Source organism: Chlamydomonas reinhardtii, chromosome 4, assembly GCF_000002595.2.
Source record: "Chlamydomonas reinhardtii strain CC-503 cw92 mt+ chromosome 4, whole genome shotgun sequence".
NCBI lineage: Eukaryota > Viridiplantae > Chlorophyta > Chlorophyceae > Chlamydomonadales > Chlamydomonadaceae > Chlamydomonas > Chlamydomonas reinhardtii.
The window spans coordinates 2,373,465-2,388,969 of record NC_057007.1 but is presented as its reverse complement, the minus strand read 5'-3'; the positions used below and the strand labels follow the sequence as shown (position 1 = coordinate 2,388,969).

The following is a 15,505-nucleotide window of genomic DNA, read 5'->3' as shown; positions in this document are numbered from 1 at the left end:
CCGAAATGACCTTCCGATACCGTTTTGTATGTGCACGTGCCTCCGTACCTCTGTGCCACCCAGCGTCTATTTTTACCCCAAGCAGCCACCCGGCGCCTCTCTGCCTAACTACTTCCCAATTGCCTACCCACCGTGCCGTGAGGAATGCGCAGCAGCAAACTTCCAGCCAGCCAGCAACTTTTTGGTGCATCAACTCCGGTGTTCGACCAGCCGTTGCAAATTGTTTGCCATCTTCTGGGGTCTGGGAAGCAGCTGCACCCTGCGGGACTTCACCAACCTGCCTTAACAGTTAACACTGTCCCATCACACACCCACCGTGCCGACTCGTGTCCACCAACCCAATGAACGCCTGTGTCTGTGCGCACAGGGAACGCTCATCCCCCGCCCTTGCACTTGTTCCACCCGCGCCCCATGATTCAAAATGCCGCCGCCGCCGCTGCTGCTGCTGCTGCTGATACAGACTCTTGCGATGGACTCACCTGAGGAAAGCTGCCCAATCCTCCTTCTTCACGCTCCATGGAAACAACGAGTTCGACGGGGCAGCAACGTGCGGGCGTGCGGACGGAGCCCCCCTTGCAGGCAGGCTTGCAGGAGCCACTAAGGTGCTGATGAGTAAAACCGATCATTGTTATTGACTTGCTTGAAAAGTACGCAACATTGCTATCTCATCCTGCGCTAAGTCATCCTGCGACCAGGGAGAGCAAATCTACGCACGGCGCGTCAACAGCCATTAAACCTGATTAAACTTAAGTTCCAATTAGCACAATGTAACTAATATCAGTAAACGTGCGGTGCTGCGACCGTCGGCATGGGGAACACAAAGTCACACCGCTTTAATCAGCATTCGGTCGCCAAGCAGGACCCCTGCCGCGCCCGCCCTGATCCCGCACTCCCGTGATGGCCTCACCCCGGCATCTGTTAGCCTAGCTGCCTAGCCTTTTGCCATGTACACCGGTTGCCCTGAGTTGCTCCACGACTGCTGACCTGCTTCGCGCCCTGTCGCGCCGCCTCATCATCACCCAATCACCCTGTCCCATCACACACCCAGGCACAGGCCCGCCGCCGTCGCGGTGCACCGACAAGCTGCCCTCGGGCATATCCGCATATGTACCACGTATTGCCCTCCGTGCCCTCCGTACCCTTCAATGCCTCCTGCCGGCGGCAGAGAACGGGAAGCGCCCATCTGCAGCTCATCAGGAATGGCGGCCAATCGGCCATGGCCGCGCCGATGCAGGCGTGCAGGTATGTGCGATGGGGGTAGGTGCAACTCGGCCCCTGCCAGCGGTTTGCCCACGACGTTATGAGCCCGGCACATTACCACCGCATACGTACATTCCTACACGAAGTTTGACTGGGCATCCTCCCTGCATGCAGCATACCCGTTGGAGTTCCGTGTTGCCACTCGTCATTCTCTAGCCTTAACAAATGACGAGCTGTTCATCGGCCCAATCGCGTCCGGGACCGTCCCACCACTCGTCAACCACAGCCGCGGACCCGCGGTGAACACCCGCCCACTACTGATGAGCCGGCCGAAGCAGCCCACATCATGCCCACAACCTCTTACCAACAGGCCCGGCATTCTGTGCATGCTCAGTTCTCGTCTTCTCGCATTTTGGTGCCGAAGTTGGCCCCAAAGTTAACTCCAAAGTTGGACCCGAAGTTGGACCCAAAACTCGCGGACGCATCCTTAAGGGTGCTGCCTTCCTTGGCGAAGGATTCCCTGCCCAGCCCACGCAGCCCACCGCCGATGCTACGCAGCCCACCGCCGATGCTGCGCAGGCCACTCTTGAGGCCGCAGCCCAGCCCCACGCCGATGCAGCCCAGCCCCACGCCGATGCAGCCCAGCCCCACGCTGAGCCCCAGGGCGAGCCAGCGCCCGTCCGCAACAGCGCTAGGAGGGCGCTGCTTCCTGGAGTTTCGGTGGCTTCTGCTCCTGCTCCTGCTCCCTGTCCTGCTCCGGCTGGTGCTGCTGCCCTCGGAGCTCGCGGGCATGCTGAATGCGCTGGGCGAGGTCCGGGCTGGCAGGGGCCTGCATGTCGGCCGAAGCACACCGTTCGGATCATAAGCCTTGCAATTCAGCCCCAATTCAGCCCGGTACTTAATGGCTGGCTCGACTTACGTATTCCCGGCTCCGACGAGCAAGCGCGTTCACGCCTTCTTTGTAGAACCGCTACGGCTCTTTGGCATTATGGACCGGCCAATGCACAGGAAGGACACTAGGACAAGTGAACTCTAGAGTGGCTTGTGACGGAGCAGGGCAGAGTGACGGAGTGAAAGGAACTACACGCACAGTATGTAACTACAAAGGACTGTATGCAAAGCCAATTAGGATTGTAATATGCGTTGGAGCGCTGGCAAGGGGACAAGCGGGATACGACACGGCGGATTTTGACCCGATAGTGTCCAAACAAGCCGCACAGAATTACTTTTTGTGGCAGCGATGTTCAATGCTTCATTGCTTGTCGCAAATACACATCGCGCGACCAGAACTCGCTGACAATCGCCCCCCCCCTTCCGGCAGCTTTCATGTGGGTGATGCGGCAATCGGTCCGCTAGCAGGCCGGCACGCAAGCAGCATACGTTCTGACGTTCTACAACATAGGATGCGGCCACTCGTGGACTTCTCAATTGAAGGATGAAGAAGAGCGGTACTGTCACGGTTACTGGCCCGCAGGCTGCGGCGCCGGCGCCGTGAGCAGCGCCGGCGCAGCCGCGGCAGCAGCGCCAGGGAAGAAGCTGGGAGGCAGCTGGGCAGGGGCAGGAAGAGGTTGGAGGGGCGAGGAGTCAGCGGAGCGGAATGGCGATTACAGACGGCGCTCCACCTGTGCATTCAATGGCACGCGCCCTCCCATTCTGCGAGCGGCATTACGGCGCTACATGTAGATTACCGCTGATAGCAAGGCACAAAATGCTGCTGCTCCAATTGCAAGTCTTGGGGCCGCTGTCTTCCTCCTCCTGTCCCGCATCGGAAGGTAGCTCAGTACAAGCGCAATCGTGAAAGCAAGGGGCGGCGGCAGCCATAAAGCGGGGCACACCAAAACAACTCGACCCCGTCCGCATCAGCCGACAATGCGTACCACAGCAAGAAGCAGCCCGCACACGTTTGAGCTCGCTCTAGCCATGCAGATGGATCACACTGACTTCATAGCACACCTCGTCCTTTCGTCTATGCGCGCCCGCACGCGCGGCATGCCCCATTGCTTGCAGTTGGACTCACGGACGCAGGTTGCTTGGTGGCATCGACCTGCGCACACGCCAGCCACCTGCCCATCTCTACCCCATCGCGTTAGCACCTCATGAGGCACAGCTGTTCACCAGCCACAGAGGCAGAAGTCGCGTCTGTTATTTGCATTCACGGATCATTGTTACTGCTACTCGCGCAAAAGAAACACAGGCCCGTCCTGCAAGCGTCGGGAAACTCACTCTTAAACTCACGTACGCATGCATCCAAGCGATAGTGCGACTCCTCTGTTGTGATCAAATACACCTTAAATCGACTCAAGTGAAGATTGCGCCTTCACGCGCCCTACGAGAAGCTTTGCCCTCCACCCCAAGCAGATACCCTCACTCTTTCTCGATCCAGATCCACACTTGCGCAAAGCCCCCAACCTCCAAGCCGCTGTGCCGCCGGCGCTCCACGCCACGACACCGCCGCCACCCATACCCAACATACACCCAACAAGTACACCCATCAGCGATCAGCAGCAATTAGCGGCACCCATCAGCAATTAGCAGCACACGGGACCCTGCACGCGCCGCCTCGCTTACTTAGCGCTTGGTGGGCGTGCCAACCGCACTGCTGCCCGCGACGCTTCCGGCGCCGCCCAGTTTGAACCCGGTGCTGCTGGTGCTGTTGATGGAGTTCGACGCCCGCAACGGGGCCGGCGGCGAGGGCGGCGCGCCCGGGCCCGACGGCCCCAGCGCAGAGGCGGGAGCAGCGGCCGCCGGCGCGGTCGTAGGGGAGGCGCCGCGCGGGCTATCTGCTGTGGCCTGCAAATGGCAGCGGCGGTGGGAAGTAGGTGGTGGGTGGCATGTAGGAACTAGGTGGCACACGTTAAAGGCCCCGGACGAGGAGGGGGTTCCACGGATGGTTGGAGAAGCGGTACAGGATGTACTGGGGGAGCGGTTGCCCGAGCCGAAGACAACAAATCCCAATAGTCGAGGAGTTGTCGCCCAAAACAAAGCGGGGGCCAGGTGGGCAGCGGTATGGCGGCACGGACTGACTCCCCCTCCGCTCCGGACCCGTACAGCATCCCGCCTTGCGGGTGCCCGTTCCTCCCTACCCATACCGCAAACGGTACACACACCAGCACACGACGACCCACCAGCGCCGACCCCGGAGCTGACATGAGCGGCGCGCCATTGACGCTTCCCACGCGGTGCAGGGAACCACCGCTGCCGCCTCCACTCCCACCACCATTCCCAGCCGCCGCCGAGGGCGGCGCAGGCGCCAGCCCCGCGCCGGCACTGGCACTGGCGGCGGCGGCGGCGGCGCAGAAGGAGCCGCGCGCGGCGCGCGAGGGCGGCACTGGTGGCGGCGCCACGGTGGGGGGCTTCAGCGGGATCTCGTGGCTGACGTCGATGAGTTTGGCGTTGCGGCAGTCCAGGTTGTAGAGGCGCAGCGTGCCCAGCAGCGCCTCGGGCAGCTCCCAGGGAGTGGTGCCTGTGTGTGTGTGTGTGTGTGTGTGTGTGTGTGTGTGTGTGTGTGTGTGTGTGTGTGTGTGTGTGTGTGTGTGTGTGTGTGTGTGTGTGTGTGTGTGTGTGTGTGTGTGTGTGTGTGTGTGTGTGCGTGTGCGCACAGGGTGTGCAGGGTGGAGAAAGAGAGAGAGTGTGTGTGTGTGTGTGTGTGTGTGTGTGTGTGTGTGCGTGCGTGCGTGCGCGTGGAAGGGGAGGCGGACGTTTTTGGATGTGGACAGTGCAGTTGGCGGTAAACCATTTCGGCATAAAACTCCCTCCCTCCTTCCCTCCCTGCCTCCCTCCCTCGCCCCAGCTGCCCCAGCTGCCCCGGCTCACCCTCGAACACGAAGCCCATGTCGATGACCAGGCTGCGTGTGGCGCCTCGCACCAGGCCCGTCACGTAGGAGGCGACGTTATTGGCGGAGATGTCGATGTCGATCTCAATGTACTGCAGGAGGGCGGGGAGGGAGGGCGGGGAGGGAGGGCAGGGAGGGAGGGCAGCGCGGGGCAGGTTAGGACATTGCAGTCAAACGTATCCGTGTGAACGCCTCTCCCGTCCCTTAGCAACTCTTTGCGGAGCCGCGCGAATCCGCAGTGGAGGTTCCTTACTACGGTACTCGGGGCAGCGTGGCACACGCTAGCACACCTGTGGCGTCTCACACACGTCTCACACACGCCCAAGCCCACATGCGCACGCCCGCCTCCTCCACCACCACCCCCGCGCGTATTCCCGCTGTGCCTCCGGACGTCGGCAGTTCCATTTTTCATACAACCGTTTAATGGCTATATCCTCCCCCTTGCCTGTGCTCCGCTAGTTTAACTTGGTTTGGTTAAGTTTGGGCAGGTAATTACAACCCCCCTTGGGCTGGTATCTACAACCCCCTTGCCTTCGCACCTGCGGCGTCTCGTAGTAGATGGTCCGCAGCTGCTTGCCGAGGATGACGGGCGTGGTGCCCACCGACTGCTTGATCATCCAGCTGCCGTCGGCAATGTGCGGGATGAGCTTCAGGCAGTGGTTGCGCGCGTGCGTCGTGCCGGTCATGTACCTGGAGGGAGTGGGAGTGGGAGTGGGAGGGAGACGGTGGGCGGGTGGGTGGACGAGGCTTCGGTGGTTGCGGTGGATCGTTTGGGTGGTGGGGTGCGTGTGCATGGTGTTTGAGGGACCGGAAGGCGCGTGCACGGCCGCACCCTATTTCCCAAACGTTGCCTGTCCACGCCGCTCGAGCTCCCCCAGCCCTCCATCCTCAGCCCCCGTCAGTCCCCGGCAATCTGCAAATCGCCGCCCCTATCCCTCCATCCCGGTGCCACCTCCTCCCCCCCCCCCAACCTGGTAACATGCAAATCGCCACCCCCAGCCCGTGGCCCTCCAGGCCCTCAGCCCGGCGGCGCTCATCCAACCCCATGCCCGAACCCCTCCCGCCCTCTGCCAATAGCACCAGCACCACCACAGCACCCCCTCCCTGGCTCTTCGCCTCCCTCACTTGTGCAGCACGAAGTCAAAGGGCTCCCAGTCGTGGTCGTCCTCCATGGGGTGCTGCGGCGGCGGCCCTAGCGCGCTGGGGTGGCGGTCGGTCACGAATGTGGCCACGATGCCCAGCAGCGGGTTTCCGGGAATGACCAGATGGATAATGACCATGAAGGGCGCGCCGCTCTCGCTGTGGTGGGAGGGGCGAGGGGGGGATTGTAAGGATTGGTACAGAGAAGTGTAGGGGGGGGTGTTACATTCATGGTGATTATAGAAGTGAAGGCGTAGCCAGGTACAGGGGGAAGGAGAAGGAGAGGAGGTGGCGAGGGAGGGGTTGTAGATACCAGCCCAAACTAAACCAAACCCAATGCAATAGAGCGAGGAGGAGAGCGTGGTCGATGCTTGAGGGGCCATGGAGCAGGGTCGTGGGAGGAGGGTGTTGGGAGGAGGGTGTCGGGAGGAGGGTCGTGGGAGGAGGGTGTTGGGAGGAGGGTGTCGGGAGGAGGGTGTCGGGAGGAGGGTGGTGGGAGGAGGGTGGTGGGAGGAGGGTGGTGATAGGATGAGGGGCGGGGTTACAGCGTAAACGAGGGGAAGGGTCCTTTCCGCCGTGCCGCATGGACAAGCACACGAAGCCACCGTGAGTAGAGGGCAGGCATGAAGGGACGGCCGCCAACCCCCAGGCCCCGCCTTTCTTCTCCACCGCTGTGCCCTGCTGCTGCCGGCCCCCGGCCCGCACGAGCTCACGCTCACCGGATGGACGGCAGGAAGCGGGCCACGTGCTCGTGTGGCGTGGGCCCCGGCGGCTGCGCAATCACGTCCATGGCGCCGAGCACGAACCTGCGGCGGAGGCGGGAGGTGGCGGAGGCAGGCTGAGGCAGGTGGCGGTCGTGGTGGAGAGGGGCACTTCAGTGTGACCCAGTGTGTGGCCGCGTCCACACATGGCTGCACCAGTGTGTACCCAGGTATACGTAAGCTCCCAAATACACGGGTGGGGCGCCCAGCAGCAGCAGCAGTAGCACACGTGCACGCCCACACACGCCCACAGCAACCCGAGCCCCCAGCAGCCGCGCATACCGTCATACTGTCACACACACACACACACACACACACACACACACACACACACACGCACACGCACAACGGCACGCACACATGCACGCACGTCCTTGCAAACGAGCGCGTACTGCATTCCGTGTGACTGTGCAGAATCCAGGCCGCACACACGCTCGCCGGCACGCACCGGGTGTTGCCGGCGGGGATCTTCTTGCGGTCCTTGAGGTAGGTGGGGCCGCGCACCTGAAGCGGCAGCGGCAGTGGCAGCGGTGTGTGCGTGCGCGTGAATGCGTGTGCGTGTGGTGGAACCCAGCGACGGCTCGCTCCCCAACGCTGTCCTTCTTAACCCGTACACCGCTGCTGCTGCTGCTGCTGCTGCTGCTGCTGCTGCCGCCTTGCTTGCCTAGCCGCAAACACGCAGTTTGCTCCCACCATACTTCGCCCAGCTATCCTGCAAACACGACCACGCAACCGCCCCCACCCTAACCCCAACCCGCGCCCCGTCCCCCGTCCCACACACCCCACACACGCGCTTTGGTTCAGTTTGGGCCCAGCCAGCCCACAGCGCCCAGTCCCCCACCCATCCCACGCACGCGCGCGCCCACGCACCTTGAACGGCGCGTCCTTGCCTGGCTGGTGCAGTCCGTCCCAGACGCTGGGGTCCAGGAAGGCCAGCCGCCGCATGCGCTCCAGCACGTCCGCCATCGTCTCCGTGTAGCGCGGCGCGCCCGTGCTCCCCTCCGCACCCGGCACGTCCCGAGGGCCCATCGCCACCACCGCCGCCGCGGCCGCCGCGGCGGCGGCGGAGCAAGTGGCGCCGGCGGCGGCGCAGGCGCCGGCTGCCGCCTCGGCGTAGCGCCGGCCGTCGGCATCGGCGAAGGCGCCGCCGGTGTGGCCGCCGTGGGCGGCGGCGGCGCCGGCGGCGGCCGCGTGTGCGGCGTCGTCGAGTGCGTCGAGCAGCTGCGGGCTCTGTGTGCGGCGATGAAAAGGTTTCAGAGTGAATGGACAGCCGTGTGAGGAGGTGTGGGGAATGTAAAGAAAGCACGAGCCTGCGCAGCCTTGCAGAATAAGAAAGGCCGCAGGGCAAGCAGCAGTGCAGCACCGTGCGCGTTCCCCCATTGCACCCCGCTAGCAGCTTCGCAAGCCGTGCCTACCCGTTCTCCATTTGCGCCCTCCATCCACACACACACACACACACACACACACACACACACACACACACACACACACACACACACACAGACACAGACACACAAACACACACACACAGACACACAAACACACACACACACACACACACACACATGAACACGCACCTCGTGTGGCGTGCCCGCCGCAGTGGGCGAGCCGCCCTCCGCCGCCACCACCGGCACGGCCGCCGACGACGCCGGCCGCCCGGCCCCCGTCAGGCTGCACCCGCCCGCCAGCACCGTCTGGAGCCGCGACGGAAGGCAGCGGCGGCCCGCCGCCGCCGCGCCGCCGCCGCCACCGCCGCCGGCTCCCGACAGCGCGGCTCCGGACCCCTCATGGCTGCGGCCGGTCATCAGGCCGGCGAGATCGGGCGTGGAGGCGGCGTCGCGCTCCCGCTCCTGTGCGGTTGTTGTGGTTGTTGGGGTTGTTAAGGTTGTTGGGGTTGTGGTTGGGATGATTGGGGTTGCTGGAGATGCTTTGGACGGGGGCAGGGCAGTGCCGTAGCCACGCGCGCCCTCCTCCCGTTCCTCCTCCTCCTCCTCCCCCTCCTCCTCCCCCTCCTCCTCCTCCCTCTCCCCCTCCTCCTCCCCCTCCGCACCTTGACCTGCGACGCCACCATACTGAGCGGCTGCACCACGAAGCGGCCCTGCTCCACCTCGTCCCGCAGCAGCGTCACAGCCATGAGCATGCGGTCCAGGAAGGCGTCCGTCCAGCCCACCTGGGGGGGGGAGGGGAGGAGGGGAAGAGGGGGAGGAGGGGAGGAGGCAGGGAGGATTGGGGGAGGATTGGGGCAGGAGGGAGGGAGGGAGGATTGGGGGAGGAGGGAGGGATGGTGGGATGGGGAGGAGGGATGGTGAGGGGGAGTCACATTCATGATTATTCAAGAAGTGAAGGCGTAGCCATGAAGGGTGAGGAGGGATGGTGGGAGGATGGTGAAGGGGAGGAGAGATGGCGGGATGGGAAGAGTGAGGAGGAGGGATGGTGGGACGAGGGAGGCGTGGCGGGTAGGGAGTGGCGACAATGCAGCATGCGCAGGGCAGCTGCGCTCCCGAGCGGGTGTGGCTGCAGGTCCGTGTGGGGTCCACCACAGGACCGCATACGCGCTACCAGTCCCACCAGTCCACCACACATACGGCATACCCCCTTCCCAACCACGCTCTCTCTCCTCCTCGCTCCTTTGCATTGGGTTCGGCCATAGTTTACCGTAGTTGAGGCCGGTGCCTACACCCCTTCCCCAAACCCCCAAACCCCCATAACCCCACAGCCGCCACGCCACGCCACGCCACGCCACCACCCCTCGCCCGCCCGCCCGCACCAGCTCGGACGCCAGCCTCAGCCAACTGCGCTCGCCGCACACACCGCCCAGGTCCACCTGCACACACACACACACACAGGGGCGCGTCACGGCGCCATGGCACACAGCGTAACGCAACTCAGTGGCTGCCGTGAGGGGCGGCGACGGCGGCGGCGGCGGCGGCAGAAACGTATGTGTAAGGTTGTGGTGGCGGCGGCGGTGCCAATAACATGTGGATGTGTGGGCAGCCAGCAGAGCGGCGGCGCCCCTGCCCCCGTGCAGCATGGCATGACCAAGCGCGCGCGCATCGCCCCCCTGTGTGTAGCCACCCCCACCTTCGGCCGCATGCACGGCCCCTCATTCCCCCGCCACCCTTACCACACCGTAGACGCCCCCGCCTCTGCCTGTGCTCCGCTACTTCGGCTTGGTTTGGCTGGTATGTACAACTCCCCCCCCCCGCCCCTCATCCGCAATCCTGCTCCCCCTCCTCCCGAGCCCGCCCCTCCTTCCCCCTCCCCCCTCACCTTCATGATGCATGTGACCAGCGCCTCCGGGCTGCTGTCCAGGCTGTGCTCCTCCAGGGGCGCCATGGTGTAGCCGCCGCGCACCCGGGCGGGCACAGGCCGGCCCCACCAGCTGCGCCGGTTGCCCACATTGGAGGCCTGGGGAGCGAGGAGCGAGGGTAAAATTTGTGATGGTTTAAGAAGGGAAGGCGTAGCCAGAAGGATTACATTCATGGTTAGTTAAGGAAGTGGTAGACGGTAGACAATCCCCCCCGCCCCCTGCACAGCGACGTCTGGTGTCCCGCCGCCCTGCCCCTGCCCTTGAGCTCCCCAGCCTGACCTGGATTCTCCTCGCTCTCACCCCCGCCCTGAACCCTTGACGCTGCCACCCACCTGGTACATGTTGTCCTGCTCCTGCTGCGCCTGCGCCTGCTGCTGCTGCTGTTGTTGTTGTTGCTGCTGCTGGGGCGTGCCGGCGCCGCCGGCCTTGCGCTCCACGAAGCGGGCGGGCGGCTCACAGCTATTGAACATGAGGACCAGCGTGGGGCCTGCAGCCGAGGGGTCCCAGGTGTCACTATTGAGGCGCAGGCGGTGTTGCAAGGGGCGGGGGGGGGGGGGGGGGGGGTAGTGGGGACTCCCTCGTGCCACACCCACACTGCAACGTCGTCGCCGCCCCAAGCCCAGCCGTATTGCGGGACTTCCTTTCAGCCGCGCCTTCGGCTGCCCCATTAGCAGCACGTAGCAAGTTACTCCGACCACCGGTCCCCATCCTTGCTCACAGTTCCATCTCACAAATCCACCGCCCCCGCCCCCGCCCGCGCGCCCGCCCACTCCTCGCTCCCCCGGCCTCCTCCCCGCTTGCAACTGTTGCTCTGTGCTCCGCTAGCTCGACATGGTCTTGTTCACTTTGGCTTGGTTTTTACAACCCCCCCTGGTTTAGTTTGGGCTGGTATTTACAACCCCCCCCCCACTTTCCCCACCTGTCCACCCTTGCCACCAGGTCTCCTCGAGCTATACTAAGGTTCCTGCGCCTTCATTTCTGAACTAATCATGTTTGTAACCCCCCGCTCGCCCCCGCCCCCCCCCCTGCCGCGCCCACCGCTGTCGTCCGTCTTGAATAGCGTCTCCACCACCAGCTCCCGCGGCGCACACAGCACCCCGGTGGCGCCGGGCGCCTGCAGGATGATGCGCAGCACCTGGCAGTCGGGGGAGGAGGGAGAGGGGTGGAGGGGTGGAGGGAGGGGTGGAGGGAGAGGTGGAGGGAGAGGTGGAGGGAGAGGTGGAGGGAGAGGTCGAGAAAGGTGGAAAGATGTGAAGAGGTGGAGGAGAGACGTACAGACGTAGCCCTAGATGCCATAGGCACCATTGTCCCTTCCTCCCTGCCTCTCCACCCCTTTTCTTCTGTTCCTTCTTTCCTTCCCCTCCTCTCCCCTCATCACTCCCACTCCCTCACCTCCTTCTCGTCGTCCGCCTGCCGCTGCTGCAGCACCTCCTGCAGTATGGCCGGGCCCAGGATGGTGGTGTTGCCGCATTTGCTGGTCAGCGCCTCCAGGCAGCGCCGCGGGGAGCCGCGAACCACCGTGCTCACCTGCGCGAGGGGGGCCCAGGTGGTGTGGTGGTGGTGGTGGTGGCGTGCGGTGTTTAGTGGCGTGTGTGGGTGGTGGGTGGTGTTTAGGGTGTGTGTGGGTGGTGTGTGGTGTGTATCGTGGTGGTGTGTGGCGGTGTGTGGTGGTGCGGATGAGGCATGATGCGGGAGGACCCATGACTTCGACCCGTGATGGTGGTGCGGATGCATGAGCGCCGGTTGCTGACTACCCCCCTTGGTGTGACAGTTGGGAGCCCAAGCAGAGAATCTCCACGTGAAGCCGCAAAGGAGGTGGCATCCGGCGGCAAACCTCTTCCCGCCCGCGTCCGCATCCGCATCCCCGCGTCATCGACAGCCCCTGGGGCCATCACGCTGGCGGCTCCTCCATGGAGTGCAAGCCGCAAGCTGCAACCCACCACGCGCTACTTACATCCCCAGAGTCCCCATTACGGGCTGGTAAATCCCTCCGATCGGGTTCGGTTTAGTTTGGGCTGGTGAACCCCGCCCCCACCCCTTGCGGCCCTCCGGCTCCCACCATGAACTCTCCGCCCATGCCCGCCTCCGTGTCGCCGGCTGTCTGGCGGCGGTGGTAGATGGCCACGCCGTTGACCTGCAGGCGAGCAGGCGCGCAGGCGGGCAGGCGCGGGCGGGGTGTGTGGGTGTGTGGGTGTGTGGGCGCGGCGAGGATGTGAGGTCGGGGTGAGGCTGCGGTCGGGTAGTACACATGTGTGTGTGCCCCCCGGCATGTGCCGCCGGCAGCCGGCAGCGCGGCAGAGAGCCCCCCCATACACACACACACGCACACACGCACATACACACACACACCGCATTACGTATTTCATGGACAGCTGCCCCTTAATTGCTGCGCTACCGTTGCCGCGGCGCGATGCCGAATCCACAACCCCAATTCGCGCTCCGGTCCAACACTTCCCGGCCGTTGACCAGACGCCGCATGACACGTCCTTCGCGCTCACCCCCCTCACGCCCTGCCCTGCCCTGCCCTGCCCTCGCACGCACGCCGTACACACGCCCGCCCCCTCCAATCCGCCACGCACGCACCTGCTTGTACGGCACCCAGCGCTGCCCGCCCCGCGTCTGCCGTACGTCGTACCGGGCACTGCCGCGCGGGACCCTGCAGGGCGCGGAGGTCGTCACCGCCGACCCCCGCCGCCGCATGCCGCTCACCACCACCACGCCCCGCACGTCGTCCTCGCCCTCCTCCCCCTCCCCCTCGCTATCACTGCTGCTGGGGCTGAAGCCGCCCTCCAGCCGCGTTGTCCGCAGCGGCGGCGGCGGTGGCGGCTGGTGCCGCGCCGTCGCCTGCCGCGGCCCGGTCGCGCCTGCGGCGGCCGCCGCAGGCGGCCGCGCCGCGCCGGCCCCAGCGCCGGCTACCGCGTCTGCCAGCGGGGTTGCGGAGCCTGGGGAGACAGGCATGGAGGAAGCCGCGCGCCCGGCCCCGGCCCCGGAGCCGGTGCCGTTGGCGTTGTGCTGCTGGTGGTGGTTGTGGTGGTTGTGGAGGTGGTTGGGCACGCCGCCGCCGCTGCCGCCGCCCACCAGGCTGGCAAGCACGTCGTCGTCCTCCAACACGCCCGGGAAGCGGTTCGCTGCGGGAGGGGGATTACATTCATGACTGTTTAAGAAGTGAAGGCGTAGCCTGGTACAGTAGTATAGCAGACACGTTGTTGCCGATGTCCGTGAAGTCCAGCGGGGGAGCAGTGGTGCACGGAAGGAGCTAAGGAAGCCAAGCCGACGCACCGTCCCTGGAACGCACCAGCGCCAGGAGTGACCGTCGCCAGGATCCATACATACATCCCTTCACACGCCGCCACCCCTTGCGCGGCACACGCTCGGCCCTCCCTGCGTATGCCCCAATCGCATTCCGATCACAAGCCCCCACCTCCCCCACCCGCCCTGCCAAGCCTCCTCCGCGCCCTCTTTGGTCTGGTTCTGGGTCTTGGCTTGGTCGGGTTTAGAACATACACCAACTTCCCCCCCCCCCCATCTCCACGCACGCCTACACCAACTTCCCCCCCCCCCCATCTACACGCACGCTTACACTAACTCCCCCCCCCCATCTACACGCACGCCTACACGCACACCAACACGCTCACCCACACGCCCACCCACACGCACGCATCCACACGCACGCATCCACACGCACCTGGCTCCGAGGCCGTGGTCATGCTACGGCGGTGGCCCGCACCCGCGCCCGGCGCCAGCGGCGGCACGCCCGCCATGCCGCCCGGGCTGGACGGCGCGCCGAAGTCGCCCGCATAAGACCGTGGCCCCTCAACCGAGGCCCCCCTGGGCCCCCGGTCCTGTGTGGGCGTCACCGCGTGCTGCAGGCTGGTGCTCTTGGGCAGCGCGCCCGCGCCGCTCACGCTCCGCTGCTTGCTCCCCACGCCGCCCGCGGACGCAGCGCCTGCGGCACCACCAGCACCAGCACCCGCGCCCGCGCCGCCGACGGAGTAGGAGTAGGTGTAGGAGGGCGGGTGGTTGCTGGTGTGCATGGGGGTGGTGTTGCCGCTGACCAGGCCGGGGGTGCGGCCGCTAGATAGCGTGGTGAAGTTTCCGCCGGCGCCGCCGGAGGAGGAGGCGGCTGCGGCCTTCTCTATGCGCACCAGCTCAATGCAGTCCGCCAGGCGGGCGTGCCAGTGGCGGGCCTCCTCGGCGGAGGGGAAGCCGAAGGTGAAGGAGGTGTAGCCCTTGGCCGCCCATTTGGTGGGCCAGTTGAGCGTGAACATGTACTGCGGCAGGTTTGTTGTGAGGGGGAGGGGTTTTGGGGGAGGGGTTTTGGGGGAGGGGTTTTGGATGAGGGTTTTGGGGGGAGGGCACGGGGGAAGGGGTTGGGGGAGGGGTTAGGTGGGAAGGGCGCGTTGCGCAAACGAACATAAACCGGGCTCCCGAGGAAACAGGAGTCAGGAAACGTGAAGGGGTTTGAATTTGGGTGCAGTTAGGCGCAGGAAGGGTGCCAAGGGTGATGAGGACTGCGCTTCGGGCTGGGGCGTCTGTGGCCTGACAGCTGCAGCTGGTGCCCGCTCTTCCCGTCAACGGCTGCCTCTATGCACCAGAAACCGGCGCCGCTAGTCCCTCTCGAAACACCAAATGGCTCCGGGTCGGCACAGCCTAACTGCCGACGCTGTGTGCCAGACTGCTCACCAGGCGCACGGCGTGGGCCTTGCTTGACTTGACCGACTTGACCAGCGTGGTGATGGCCCACTGCCCCCGCGGCCGCACATACTTCGTCACCGGCTCCTTTATCTCTGCCACGGTCCGCGGGCTCAGGTCGCATCCCCGCGTCAACAGCCACTGCTTGTTGTCCTCCTCGGTCTCCTCAAAGTTGTGGAACGTGACAAACCGATTCCTGTACAGACGCAGCCTTCGCACCACCACGAAGTCGCTGCTGCTGGTGGCCTTGTACACGTCCGTCTCCTCAAGCAGATGCTCTCCATCTTCATTCCCATAGTCGCTGGCCATCACAGCCGTGAGCGCACTAGAGAGAAGTCTCGGCAGCTAAAAGCCCGAACCGCAGCAGGCGCTAGAGCTAGCGTTGACCCTATGCAGGATTCATACTTCATAGACGAGATTGAAAGGCAAATGGTGCCGGTCAACTCGTTCAGCGGAAAAACTCGAGCGAAGTTTCGCTCCGGTGGCCAAGCCCCACTACTACGTGACCCCAGCCCGTGTATGCCTCGTTCGAATGTGTTTATGGCTTGATACTGTATTCAGCGCAACTA

General features: G+C 64.7%; 2 protein-coding genes across 2 annotated transcripts; both read right to left on the bottom strand.

Annotated features, from left to right (window-relative positions):
• Position 1: 1 nt before the first annotated feature.
• CHLRE_04g221100v5 (uncharacterized protein) lies at positions 2-2,423 on the bottom strand. The gene is made up of 2 exons (XM_001692122.2): positions 2,120-2,423; positions 2-2,029 (listed from the first exon to the last, which is right to left on the bottom strand). The coding sequence occupies exon 2, from the start codon at positions 1,990-1,992 to the stop codon at positions 1,591-1,593; it is 402 nt and encodes a 133-aa protein (XP_001692174.1). The 5' UTR covers positions 1,993-2,029; positions 2,120-2,423; the 3' UTR covers positions 2-1,590.
• Positions 2,424-2,792: 369 nt separating this feature from the next.
• CHLRE_04g221050v5 (uncharacterized protein) lies at positions 2,793-15,503 on the bottom strand. The gene is made up of 19 exons (XM_043061901.1): positions 14,928-15,503; positions 13,930-14,515; positions 12,828-13,372; positions 12,304-12,378; positions 11,637-11,771; positions 11,283-11,379; positions 10,577-10,731; positions 10,205-10,342; positions 9,702-9,758; positions 8,985-9,104; positions 8,512-8,784; positions 7,805-8,164; positions 7,383-7,438; positions 6,893-6,979; positions 6,159-6,332; positions 5,573-5,723; positions 5,014-5,125; positions 4,326-4,663; positions 2,793-3,990 (listed from the first exon to the last, which is right to left on the bottom strand). The coding sequence occupies exons 1-19, from the start codon at positions 15,243-15,245 to the stop codon at positions 3,769-3,771; spliced, it is 3,999 nt and encodes a 1,332-aa protein (XP_042925253.1). The 5' UTR covers positions 15,246-15,503; the 3' UTR covers positions 2,793-3,768.
• Positions 15,504-15,505: the final 2 nt, after the last annotated feature.